Below are 14057 nucleotides of genomic sequence, written 5' to 3' on the forward strand. Positions count from 1 at the left end.
CTGTAGTTTCTTGTACCTCTAGTTTTCCTAAAGTTTGAAAATACAAACTGCAAAATCGGTGGATCAGGAATTAGGGAGAAAAATATGGATAAAAATAAAAATTCATTTTATTATTAGCTTTTGTATACAACTGCTGAAACTAATATTTCAGCAGCATAATCTCTATCTAAAAAAAATTTACCATGGTCACCAGGAGGTTTGGTTCATGAGCGGATGCAGTAGTACAGCAGCTTTGATGGGTAAAGGTTATTGTCAAGGAATATTACAGGTACTTGTATAAAGATCTTAATATCAAGTTATGAGAACGCAAGGAACTTGATTCTGTAAACTGTTTTCACTCCTACAAGAGCCCTGGGTTAACATTTTAAATAATCTTGCCATATCATAAGTGACTATAAAGTAAGTAATGGCCATCAAAACATCATCATAATGTACACTTTTTTCTATCAAAATTCAAAAAAAGTTAGAGGTATGGCACTAAAAAAATAAATATGAAATAACAGGCAAGAAAAGACCAGCTGGCGGCTGAAGGATTATGACTAAATACTTCCTACTGACATATGAAATATCATCTCTTCAGCATTCACATCCACCTTCTGTAATTTATTTGGACACCACTAGTTAATAACTCTTCTTTTTATGTCTTGGGTTTCTTCATAATAAAATGTTAGATGCATCCATAACATAATATCTTAAACCCTCATTATAACAGACAATAAGGGGGGGGTGGGGAATGGTGTCCGTGATTGCCGATTATCTGCTCTAACCGAGTAAAGTATTATCATTGTGCAAGTAGTAAAAACATAGAACTGCATATGATGGTTAATACACAAAAGGTCACAAAGTACTGGAGGCCCTCAGCAGGTCAGGCAGCATCTCTGGAGAACATGGATAGGTGATGCCAAGACCCCTTTTCAAACGGATTCAGTCTGCTGAGTTACTCCAGCATATTGTGTCGTTTCACGTTAAAACTAGGCGCTGATGCCGTTGATCTGCACCCGCGAGCTGTTGCATGGTCCAGTTGAGGCGGCTGTTGTTGTGGCTCACGTTATAGCCTCTGGTTGGCAGAACTTTCTTCAGGCCACTGCCACAGAGAGGACATGCATGGTCACCGCGGGGCTCCCTCCCCACTCACCAGCCGCCCCTTCTTGTTCGCCGTCGTTTTGTCCACCCCGCTTCCAAAATCTTCCGAGACTCTGGGGGAAGAAGAGGCCTAGTGGACAGAGCAACGGGAAAATGAGAAAGCGGTGGCGGTGGAGGGGAGGAGGTGGATGGAAAGAGGCGGAAACAGAAGTTGGGAGGTCATGTTGCAGTTGCATCAGACGTTGGTAAGATCACATTTAGAATATTGTGGTCAGTTCTGAGCAATATGTTCGAGGAAAGATATTGTCAAGCTTGATAGGGTTCAGAAAAGATTTATGAGGATGTTGCCAGGACTAAAAGGTGTGAGCTATAGGGAGAGATTGAGTAGGCTGGGTCTCTATTCCATGGAGGGGGATGAGGGGAGGTCTTATAGAGTTATACAAAATCACGAGAAAAATAGATCGGGTTGATGCAGTCTTTTGCCCAGAGTAGGGGAATCAAGGACCAGCGGGCATAGGTTCAAGGTGAAAGGGAAAAGATTTAATAGGAATCCGAGGGGTAACTTTTTCCACACAAAGGGTGGTGGGTGTATGGAACAAGCTGCCAGTGGAGGTAGTTGAGGCTGGGACTATCCCATTGTTTATTAAACAATTAGACAGGTGCATGGATAGGTCAGGTTTGGAGGGATATGGACCAAGCGTGGGCAATTGGGACTAGTGTAGCTGGGACATTGTTGGCCGGTGTGGGCGAGTTGGGCCAGGGACATTTTTCCATACTGTATCACTCTATGACTCTAGACGGAATAGACAAAACGACGGGCTGACAGCAGAGGAACGGTAGCTGGTGAGAGGAGGAGCCCCACAGTGACCGAGCACGTCCTGTCGTTGGCAGCAGCCTGAAGAAAGCGCTGTCCCAGGGGCTACAACGCACGTCACAACAACAGCCGCGCCAACCGGACCACGCTGCGAGTTAAGAAGTGCTTGCTGGTGCACTTTGCGAGCCGAGGTGGTGTCAGGAGACTGGCTGGATACGCGGTGCGAGCGGGGTGGCATAGGCAGGTCCGTCTGCTATAACCAAAATCAGTTATAAAGGGGTCCATTAAAGCAAGTATTTACTGTATATTCAATTTAATTGTCGTTAAATGTTATAATGCCTATTCACAGGCCTTTATTGGTTTCAAATGTTCTTATGTCTAAAGATATGCATGCACCAGCACTTCGATGACTTTACATTAAAGAAACTCATTACCTTCTACAATTCTTGGATTTGATTGTTCTGGAGTTCTTTTTAAAACGGCACGAGCCTCTGAAATTAATTTCACTGTCTCACTGTCAATACTTAATCCTTACACGCTGCCATCTATTAACAATACCTTTTATCAATGGTATGTAAAACACGACATCAGATTATACAGTCTAAATAAATTGTACAACTATGTGTGTTAGGAAGAACTGACTGACATTACTTGAAATGGTTTCTCACAACTCTCCAGGATCATTGATCACCTTGCATTTAAGGCAGGACATTAAAGTTCAGATTTGCCCAGGCAATAAATACATTTTCTTGCCGATGAAAGAACTGAATAAACTAACATTTTTATTTTTGACTGCTCTGCATATAGATTAACTTCTAAAATATAACCAAATATTTTCTTAATACCACATATCATTAATAGAAATGAAATTTAATGAAACTCTTTGATTGAGTGTTGATTTTAACATGACAACTTTATCTCGCTGCATATGGTCGAGTTCAGGATTTTAAAACAGAGTTTGTTCCTACATCTCAACTAATCCTAATCATCCACAATCTTTTAAATAAGGGAGAAAGGGAGCTGCTATTGAGACAGCCAGCTTCCATTAGTGATCTAATGATTGGCAGTGGGATCATGACCTCTCAATCTCGGGTCACTTACTTTTCTAAAAAGGGCAATCCCACTGATCCATCGTTTAGCCACAGCTTCTCATCCAATCCCAAGCCTCTTGCCTTTTAGCTTTGATTTGGTCAGGCTTTCCTTGGTATCACTCGCTACCTGTCATCAGCTCTTCTGTAAAGCGGTGCAAATATCAAGATTCTAACCCTGGGGCACACTCAGGGTGGGCAGGTAAAACCTGGCCACTGGAGTTACTTCCTTATCTTTCAGAACCTCCAAGGCATGGCAGAGTATCAAATTCAAACTGGAGAACAGTAGATGAAACAGCCAGATGCCCCAATGGAGAAGTTCCTTATAAAAGGCACTGTTTCCTCAGACTGCTTGAAAAGAAATGTCATCTATCACATTAAAAAATAAATGGATCATAGGATTGTATGACAGGGAAATTGGCACATGTTATTCATACTGCAGGAGAGTGCTGATAAACACAAGTGCTTGTGTTTTTCTGCATTCCAGATATATCGTCACTCACAAGGCAGAGATACTGAAAGAGGTTTAAGGCCGGTTGATTAATGGAACAAAATATGATCCCTTATGAGAACATTGTACTAAAGCTACTTTACATCAAACAAAAGAAAAAGTTTAAAGCATGTTATTAACACAATGATGCACTGAGAATAAGATTTGCACCCAAGATATCTACGTATTTATGTATCTATTTTCTTTGCTCAGAATGTTTGCATGCAAAACGGACACCTGGATTTATACTGCACCTTTTGAGACCATGAAAAGTCCAAAAGCACTTTACAGCCAATGAAGTATCTTGAGAACCGCAATCGTTATTGTGAAGTGCAAAATATGACTACACGGCAAAATTCTACAATTGACACAAGGATCTTGAATGAAATACAAAGTGCCAGAGAAACTCAATGGGTCAGGCAGCATCTGTGGACAAAAATGGACAAGTGATGTTTCTGTTCGGGACCCTTCCTAAGAAATTCCAACAATCAATATGATAATAAGTAGGTAATCATTTCAGTGACATTGATTCAGAGATAAAAACTGGTCAGGATACCAAAGATAATTACTTTGCTGTTCTTTGAAACAATCAATAACATAGAATATTTCATATCAACATGAGGGAGCAGATGTCAAGGCCTAACAGCACAACTAAAAGAAAATAGCTCCACTGACAAAGCAGCACTCCAGCAGGGATGGGCATGCAGAATAAAATCACCAAGTTGAGAAGCAAAAACCACAAATGAATTGAGAAAGACACTAAATAATATGTTAAAAATAGTCTTCTGTTTATGATGCCTAAACTGTGTTGTATGTTACCCTAATACAGTTTCTTTATTTAAAAAAAAAATCAAAATACAACAAATGCTGGAAATTTGAAATAAAACAGTAAATACTAGGTTAGATGTGTGGAGACAGAAGCATTTTAGGTTGACGACATTTCATTAAACGTAGCCGATCAGAAATTCAGGTCTCTTTCATCATTTCTGATGCATGGCCATTGACCTGAAAACATAATTCTGTTCTCTCCCCACAGATTCTGTCTAAACTGCTGAGTGTTTTTGAAATATTGTTTTATCACCATTTTCAATGTCTCTTAAAGATAGACAGTGAGTTCCATTGCACCAGTTTCATGCAAGAATTTGCAGCTGCAATCCTGGGAGCTAGTCTTTAAAAGGAACACTGGCACAATACAAGCACCATTCTTCCAGCTACTGGAGAGTCCTACTGCTCCAAGAATTGACTCCAATTATGGAAAGGGGGTCGGGCGGGGGGGGGGGGGGGGGGGGGGGAATACAGCACAAGTTTGATCTTCACGTCTTCTACCTGCAGGTAGGTTTTTCTGGCAGGTTGCTTGCTATAAGGCAGAGGGTATTACAATGCAAGATAAGTCTATGAATGCTTATGCTTTGGGAACATCTGCAATGGTATTTTACATTAGGGCTGAAAGAAATGATAACATCTTCTCTCCTCAATTCTGGAGCTTGAACAACAATCTGCATGATGTGGCATAGATTGGCTGAATGGCATGCAAGGAAGCAGATTTTCCATGGTCTTGATCAAATCCAAATCCCAGTGGGAACTAGCTTCCATGTCTCTCCCACATGGGTCTGAGAGTTCACACGCAGGTCTATTTCCATGCCCTCCAACCACATTAGGTGGAAACTATTCCCACTGGAAGTCTGTTTGGAGTTCAGAAAAATCATTTAGACTACAAGAAAGGTCTAGAATTAAGGGTGAACAGTGTGCATCGTGGCTTGTTTATAGCATTTTCATGAGACGTATAGTTAGAAAAAGCTGGTTGGTCTACAAATAATAAGAACCATCAGTTTTTGGAATGGTAAAGTTATAAATCAGAGTGAAGATGAATCCTAGGTGTGGCATTATTATTGACATTTATAGTTGTCAGAGCATTGCACTGTTTTGGCAAACAACCACCTGAGATCTTAAACTTCCATTTACTATTTAATTTTATTATTAACTACGTCCATCCATGTGAATGCAGAAATGGTTAGACGGCAAAGCTAATTTTGGTGGGTAACAGTGGACCTGCCTAAAATGGATTAGTTCTTAAAATTAGAAGGAAAGCTGATTGTTCAACAGGATTTGTCAACAAGATGTTTTCCCATGAAAGGAAAGGAAGGGCATTCAATTAGGAGCCCTATACTGGATGTCATTCCTCCTCTTCTCATGTGAAACCATTCCCTTGTTATAGGCTTCCCATTGTTCTCATCTTTGTTTTGCCTCTAGTTTCAGTTTCTAATCAATTTACAATAGATCCTCTTCATTCAAGAGCTTTTCGTCAGACCAGGCATAGATAATGTAGCAAAGGGATCAATAGCAGAATCTGCCTGGTGACGATCATGGAACAATGCAGGAGGTACTACACCTCTGGGTTTACCATCAAGTTGCTAGAGGGGGATAGAGGAGAATGTGAGCAGGAAGATTTCAGAAAGATGACGGAACTTCAGCAGTCACAAGGAATTTTGTTTTTCATTTTGCTAACACAGACCGAAAAAAGAGAAACTTTCCCAAAATTTCTACAAGAAACCGATCCAAGTTCACCAAGGAAGCAAAATTATAACTGTACTGGAAATGAAGGTGAAATCATGTCTGGTTCAGCAGGGTGCATTTGGAGAACATAATCATGACCAAATACTCAAGTGTAAAATATTTTCCAGTTAAAGAGATCCAACCAAAGTGGATTGAAATTTCAAATGGATCCGCAATGGAGGATCTACAAATAGACAAAAGAACCATGCTTAAAAAATAAAATGAACCAAAAGAAAAAGGAGAAAAGACAATTACAAAAATATTAAAAGCTAACCTGAAGGGAATGCTTTCATAAATATACAAATAAAAAGAGGGTTGTAAAATAGCAAGTTGATTAGCGACTACAAAGAGGTGCAAGGTATAATAAATACAAATGGTGCCAAAGCAGGTACTAATGATTTTGATGAGGCAAAAATAAAGAGATGATATGTGAAAGGTTACATTTAGAAATGGTCTGTACAAGATGTTTTATACATTACTACAAACTGCAAAGGGTAGAAATCGCAGAAATTCTCAACATAGCTTTCCAATAAAAGAACAAAGAGATTGAAAATAATACAGTATATTCTGGGCGGTATGGTCGCGCAGCAGTAGTGTTGCTGCCTTACAGCACTTGCAGCACCTGAGTCCCGGATTAATCCAGACGAAGGTGTACTGTCTATACGGAGTTTGTACATTCTCCCAGTGACCACGTGGGTTTACTCCGAGATCTTTGGTTTCCTCCCACACTCCAAAGACGTACAGGTTAGTAGGTTAATTGGCTTGGTATAAATGTAATTCGTCCCTAGCGTGTGTAGGATGGAGTTAATGTACGGGGATCGCTGGTCGGTGCGGACTCGGTGGGCCAAAGGGCCTGTTTCCACGCTGTATATCAAACCAAAACTGAAACATCGAAAGGAAAAGGGATACACCCTGTTGTCGCAGGCTTATCAGTCCATCAGTGGAGGTAACCATAATATGGCAAAATACTAATTACTGGAGGAATCTTGAGCAAAGTACAAAGTACTGGAGGAACCCAGCAGGTCAGCCAGCATCTGTGGAGTGAACGGACAGACAATGTTTCGGGTCTGGGGCCTTATCTCAAGAAATGGGTTCCGTCCATTCTCTTCACAGATGATGACTGGCCTGCTGAGTTCCACCTGCATTGTGTTTTGCTCAAACTTCCCACATCTGCAGTTTCCCATGTAACCATAAAGTGGCAAGCGAAATATTACGATCAAATACAATTCAGCGTATTTGATAAAAGCAATGTGTTTACTTAATTTGAGCGCGTTTAACTGGAGCAACGGCGAAAGTAAGTTAGAATACACAGACTTTGAAAATGTATTTTAACAAGTATCACAAGGCCATCTGAGCAGATACAGTTCCATTATCCTGCCACTTTACGGTCTCAAGTAAACTCTTTAAATTCAAGCAATGGCACAGAGTCATTCCTACCAACCTATAACAGAATTATATCTTGGTATTTGACAGTAATTATACAGCCAGAGTAACGACTACACCCGTCTCTGCATCCCATACCTCTCCCCCAAACCCCAAAACCAATGTGGACTCATCCCCACACGACCAAGCAATTACAAATTAGAGCCTGAACCAGTAAGATAAACTAACCGTTTAGTCATTTCCCTCACTGAAAATTGTTTTTATTGATAGGATATTTCTGGGTTCCCAAACTCCCCAACCGCAATCACTCTGCAAGATGAATGAAGTCAATTGCCTCCTCCCGGTTTATAACTACCTTTCTAATACTTCACATGTCCTTAATCCACTTCCCTGTTTTTTGGATCAAATCCGGTCCATAAAATTAATGAAACCAATCTCAACTCCTGCTTCATAATGCCATGGAATGTGTATCTTTGGATTCGAGCATCAATTATCTAAATATCACAACTAATTTGGTATTGAAAACCAATCAGTTATGAGCCGTTTCCACAATTATTTAGATATATTATGATGATCTTTATCTCAATTCCACTCACCTAATTTTGACCAATTCACTCATGATATATTTATCTGACAAAGGTTCTATGATATTTTTCTTGTCAGTAACAATGTCTATGGGAGAGAACTTCACATTTCTAATACTCCATTGCACATGTACGAACATTACATAAGACATACAAAATCCTGTAGCCATACATCATTTCAGATCTAGTGAAATTATGTGTTATTTGACAAGAGAATATACTTACTTACTAGCTCAGGATTTTTTTTACAAAAGGATTGCTTTTCTAAAAGAACAAACTGCTTTAAGCACTATTAAAGCTAAGCACTTCTTACATGAAGTTTAATTTTAAAGTTTATTTGAATCAAAATCTTTTGTTCAGCACATCACAATCAATGGCGGCACTTTAGTCATGGTTCGCAGTATTTTGATTCAGAAAAATAGGTTAGAACTTTTAAAAATAGAGTAAATAAGCAAACAATCAACATCATTGACCGGTGTTGTACCTCTGGCTTCTGCATCACTCATCAATAAAAAATAATCCCAAAGACTTACTTGTCTGAGGTCGATGAATGCTAACTGCAGGGTGTCCCCTTGGAAACCTGGCACCGGTTCAGAGCTAGCAAACACTGAAAACAAATATCAAAGTGGAAAGTTAATTCTTGAAGCAAATTTACATTTTATATAAATCTTGAACAGAAGAAAACATTATCTATGACAAATAAAAACAAATATCCAAGTCCCTATTATTTTCCTTACAGGAATAAACCCAATTGAAGTCAAGTATATTAATTTTAGTTCCAAATTTCTAATGCACAAGAAATTTAAACATTAGCTGCAGTTCAATGAATTTGCGCAGGCTTCAGCATATAACATGCCTTAACAATCAAAGATGCAAATTTTATAACATATGATAATGCTGCAGTAACTTGACAGATTTTTCACCTCAATTTCTGGTTCCAGGGTGAATGACTACAAAAGCATTTTAAGAAAATACCAATTCCATGGCTGTCACCATATTTTTTAAACATCTGCTTTGTTATAGCATCTGTTCAATAAAAATGCTACCTCTAGCCAAACTGCAATTAAAGTCAGACAGTAGGGTGGAAACTTGCTTAACTTGCAGACAACAGGTGGAATGCTCTAAGCACTACAATCTGTACTTGACTGGAATGTCTGTTTTTGCCATGCAAGATATTTTGATAATTTAATATAAGAGTGGTTAAAAAGATGATTGAAAGAAAAATGAAAGCTCGACCAATTGGAAATCCTACAAAGGTTACGAAAACACTTTCATTTCACACCATCAAAATCTATGCAAGGTGATAAATACACCTACCTGTCTCTATAAAAGCTATGGGACTAATTTACAAAAAGGGGGCCTATGGATGAAATATACATATTTTGCCCCTTTGAATTAAGGGCATCTTCTATTTCAGCAATGTTTTATTCATTTTAAGCCATATGTAACTAGACTCGTTTAAAAAGATGACGATTTCTATATTGGATCTTTTCCCTGCCACCCACTTCCTAAGGCTGCACAAAAACATGGATTCGCTAATGGGCTGAAAGGAATCACACAAAGGGATACTCTTCCTCAAAATATTTTGTGATGTCATGATGTTACTGATGCACCCAAGTGACCCTTCCAACTGATGCTCTATATTCAACATGAGCTCTTGCCTGAAGCTCAATTTGCTTTTGCCTCAAGGTATTTCTTGGAAAAAGACAGATCCATTATTTGTATTCCCGTGAAGATCCGAGGGACAGCTGGGTGGAAGGTTTTGTGTGCGGAAGGTGCCCGAGAGGAAAGAAAAAAGACAGCATCCCCAGCAAAACAGGTAATCTTCCCTTCTTCTACAAATCAAATTCTCTACACTGCTGGAGGCTGGCCAAGTGATAATCACAATGAAGAGAAAGGATTTCTTAGTGAAGGGACACTCCAGCTGCCAGAGCAAGATGGCTTCTGCTGCTGCTAATTTAAAACACATTTTGGTGAAAGTACATAGACTAATCCATATAGTTCTCTTAATTTGTTAAACACAATCATTTATTGTATAGGCATAGAGCAAACAGTTGTAGAATGTATAGAACAGACCACCAGCGTTACTACATAGGTAAAATAAATGTTGTATATTTTTGACACGTCAAGTCATCTACCAGCTTTGTGCAGGATTTGGTATTTTCAATGAGAAAGGGTAATTCCTTTCCAGTGCCCAAAGAGCTTTAAGGCAATTTAAAATTCGAGTGCATGAATTAGTGATATAAATAAAACCAGGATACTGTCATTGGCATGAAATTCAGATGTGTTGTACATTATCAGTTGAGGGTGACCAGTCAACTTTTAGATTCTTCAGTCACAGGTGCTAAGGGGTTCAAAATGTGGGATCAGTTTGCTCATGTCAAATTAAGTGCTGGTTTATACCGGTTTGAGTCAATCTGGATTTACTATTCTAAACCACCGTTTTCAACCATATACACAGGTAATACAAAGAAAAATAACCAAAGTTCACAATGTAGTGCTACAGTGTTATAGTCTTGCAGCTCCAGAGAAAATGCAGATAAAATGTGAGGGTGAAAATGAAGAAGGCCGGGATATCGGGGACTGCAGTGGGGAAGAAGCAGCTTTCTGAATCTAGTGGTATGCACTTTCAAGCTTTTGTATCTTCTGCCTGCCTGGGAGAAGGGGGAAGAGGGAATGACTGTGGTAAGTGATCCTTGATTATGATGTCTGCTTTTCCAATGCAGTGTGAAGTGAAGTGTCGATGGGGGGGGTGGGGAAAAGTGTGATAGATTCTACAACTTTGCAATTTCATGTGGTCTTGGGCAGAGCAGTTGGCAAACCAAGTTGTGATGCATAGGATGCTTTCTACAGTGCGTTTAAAGAAATTAGTAAGAGTCTTTGGAGACATATCAAATGTCTTTAGTCTCCCGAGGAAGCAGAGACGTTGGTGTGCTTTCTTAGCATAGCATGTACTCGATTGGACCAGGCCAAATTATTGGTGATATTTATGCCCAGGAACAACCATCTCCACTTCAATGCCGCTGATGCTGACTGGGGTGTGTACACCATTTCCTGAAATCAATAACTTTCAAGCATTTGCATCTTCTGCATGACAGGAGATTTGTTAAGAGGGAAAGATTGCAGTACAAGTAGTCCTTGATTATCACGTCTGCTTTTCGAAGGCACTGTGTTGTGCCGATACGGGGGAGGGGAGAGATTTCGTAAGGGGAGGCTGAATCAAAGTGGCTGAGGGAAGTCAATGTCCAGCTCCTTCACCTTGCTGTCATTGAGGGAGAAGTCATCACCTCAACACCATGTTACTAAGCTTTCTATGTCCTTCCTGTACTCCTATATCCATTAAACTCCACCATGTCACTTGCTTGATCCCAGCTGCCAAAATCTGACATATGCCTCCTGCTTTTTCTTGAACAGAACCTCAATATTCCATGTCAACCAGGATTCCCTGATCCTGCCATTCTACCAGGAACATGCGGACCCTGGCCTCCATGTTTCCTCCTCGGTTTTTAGTGTGGAGAAAAACACAAGAGCAGTCAGTGTTATGGTCCAGGAGGTGCCGAAGGTCCTGACGTGTAGAAGGTAGACAAATCACCTGGGGCTGATCCAATATATCGGAGGAAACTGTGGGAAGCTAGAGAGGAGATTGCAGGTGCTCTGGCTGAGATTTAAAAGTCGTCATTAAATACAGTTGAGATGCCAGTAGACTGGAGGGTGGCAAATGTTGTGCGACTATTCAAGAAGGGCTGCAGGGAAAAGCCAGGGAACTACAGGCCAGTGAGCCGAACATCGGTGATCGGAAAGTTACAAGAGATTATTTATTCTAAAGGATTAGGTACACATGCATTAAATGGACAAAGGCTGATTCGGGATAGTCAGTATGATTTGGCACGTGGGAGGTCGTGTATGACGAACATGATTGATTTTTTTGTTAAGATCTGGCCAAACAGGTTGAAGAGGGCAGAACTGTAGATGTTGTATATATGGATTTCAGTTCCGCATGGCAGGCTGCTCTGGAAGGTTACATCGCATGGGAATCTAGGAGAGATAGTTGAATGGATAGAAAATTGGCTTCATGGAAGAAAGCATAGGGTGATGGTGGAAGGATGTTTCTCAGACTGGAAGTCTTTGACTAGTGGTATGCCTCAGGATTTGGCACTGGGCATATTGCTGTTTGTCATCCATATCAATGATTTGGATGAGAACATACATGGCATGATTTGCAAGTTTGCAGATGACACTAAAGTGGATGTTGATGTAGATCGTGAAGATGTTTGTCAAAGTTTACAATAGGATCTTAATCTGTTTGGCCGGTGGGCTAATGAAATGTTAATGGAATTGAATACAGAGAAATTAATCTACACTAAACAAACATCTGAGGTGTTGCACTTTGGGAAGTCCAATAATGGCAGGACCGACACAGTGATGGTAGGGGTCTGGGGCGGAGGGATCTAGGAGTTCAGGTGCATAGTTCCTTGAATGTGTTGTCACAGGTGGATAGGGTGGTCAAGAAGGCTTTCAGCACAATGGCCTTCATCAGTAGGAGTAATGAGTATAGAAGTTGGGAGATCATGTTACGGTTGTTGAGGCATTGGTGAAGCCACATTTACAGTAGAGTGTTAAAGGAAATATGTTGTCAAGATATGATTTAGCAGGATGTTGCCAGGTCTCGAGGGACTGAGCTATAGGGAGAGGTTGGGCTTTATTCCTGGGAGCTCAGGAGGATAGGGTGATCATATAGAGATGTATAAAATCATGAGGGGAATAGATCAGGTAGACACTTTGGTCAGAGGGTGGTGAATCTGTGGAATTCGTTACCACAAAAGGCTGTGGAGGCAAAGTCAGTGGATATATTTAAGGCAGAGATCGATAGATTCTTGATTAGTATGGGTGTCAGAGGTTATGGGGAGAAGGCAGGAGAATAGGGTTCGGAGGGAGAGATAGATCAGCCATGATTGAATGGTGGAGTAGACTTGATAGGAGTAGAATTAGGCCATTCAGCCAATCACATAATCTTAGAAGTTAAACGACAATTTAAAGGTGAGACTTTGTCAAAGAATTTGTCAAAAACTATTTCTCTGTTGATTTGATCTTGTTTCTCCTAGGCTGCAATCATATCACCATTTAAATATGTCTTTAACTATGAGACTGAATTTGTTTACCTGCCACCATGATTGTGAAGAAGCCGCAAAGAGGTTTTCTGTTGCGACTTATCCTTGGGGAAGAGGAGGAGGATAAAGAAGGTAGATGGTAGACTGAGCCTTGGGTGTACAATCTCTACCCCTGATACCCTAATTCCAGAAAATGCTGCAATCTATTCTATATGACCATGGACATGTCTTGACCAGAATATCAATAATAGATCACAATGTCATTAAGCAGGAGCTGGGGAGGGTAGATTGGGATCAGTTGTTATTGGGTAAATCCACAAATGCCATGTGGGAGTTGCTTCAAGCCAGCTGATCAATGTGCAGGATCAGCATGTTCCAGTGAGGAGGAGGGATGAGGCCGGCAAGGTAAAGGAACCAAGGAGGTTGTGAACCTGGTCAGGAAAAAAAAGGTTTAAGAAGGTGGCATCAGATCATTTATGAGGAATTTAAAGCGAGTGGGAAAGAACTCAAGCGGGCGATTAGAAGGAGCAGAAGGGGCCATGAAATGTCATTTGCAGTTGGAAAATGGCATGGGATATATGGAACTAGTTTAGTTAGTCAGCATGGATGAGTTGGGCCAAGGACCGTTTCTGTGCTGAATGACAATGGCTTTAATGACTGTAGTGTGTAAAACAGGACAGCTTTTTTTTTGCAGAGAATCTCTATTGCAATATTCTGCCACGCACAAAGCTATTGCAGAGCCAATGGAGGATTTTGTTGGGTCCTGGAACAAAGTGACAGGGATGGTTGCGAATAAATCAATGGCGAGAGAAGCCTTAAATTGGAGCTTTATATGAACTCGGGTAGATAAAACACGACATTGGTATTTGCGGGAGGAAGGTTGCAGTGGCATGGTGGGGGGTGAGGGGGGGGGGGGGGGGGGGGGGGGGGGGGTTAGGATTAAATCAGCTGCAG

At 40.5% G+C, this 14057-nt stretch overlaps 1 protein-coding gene across 4 annotated transcripts in view; it reads right to left on the bottom strand.

The window, feature by feature from the left end:
- LOC129703908 (exocyst complex component 6-like) overlaps positions 1-14057 on the bottom strand; it is a 190959-nt gene that overhangs the window by 51555 nt on the left and 125347 nt on the right. For all 4 annotated transcript variants that reach the window (XM_055646612.1, XM_055646613.1, XM_055646614.1 and 1 more), the window contains one exon: positions 8529-8602. In XM_055646612.1, coding sequence (XP_055502587.1) covers positions 8529-8602 — 74 coding nt within the window. The remainder of the gene's footprint in view (positions 1-8528; positions 8603-14057) is intronic.

Source organism: Leucoraja erinacea, chromosome 15, assembly GCF_028641065.1.
Source record: "Leucoraja erinacea ecotype New England chromosome 15, Leri_hhj_1, whole genome shotgun sequence".
NCBI lineage: Eukaryota > Metazoa > Chordata > Chondrichthyes > Rajiformes > Rajidae > Leucoraja > Leucoraja erinaceus.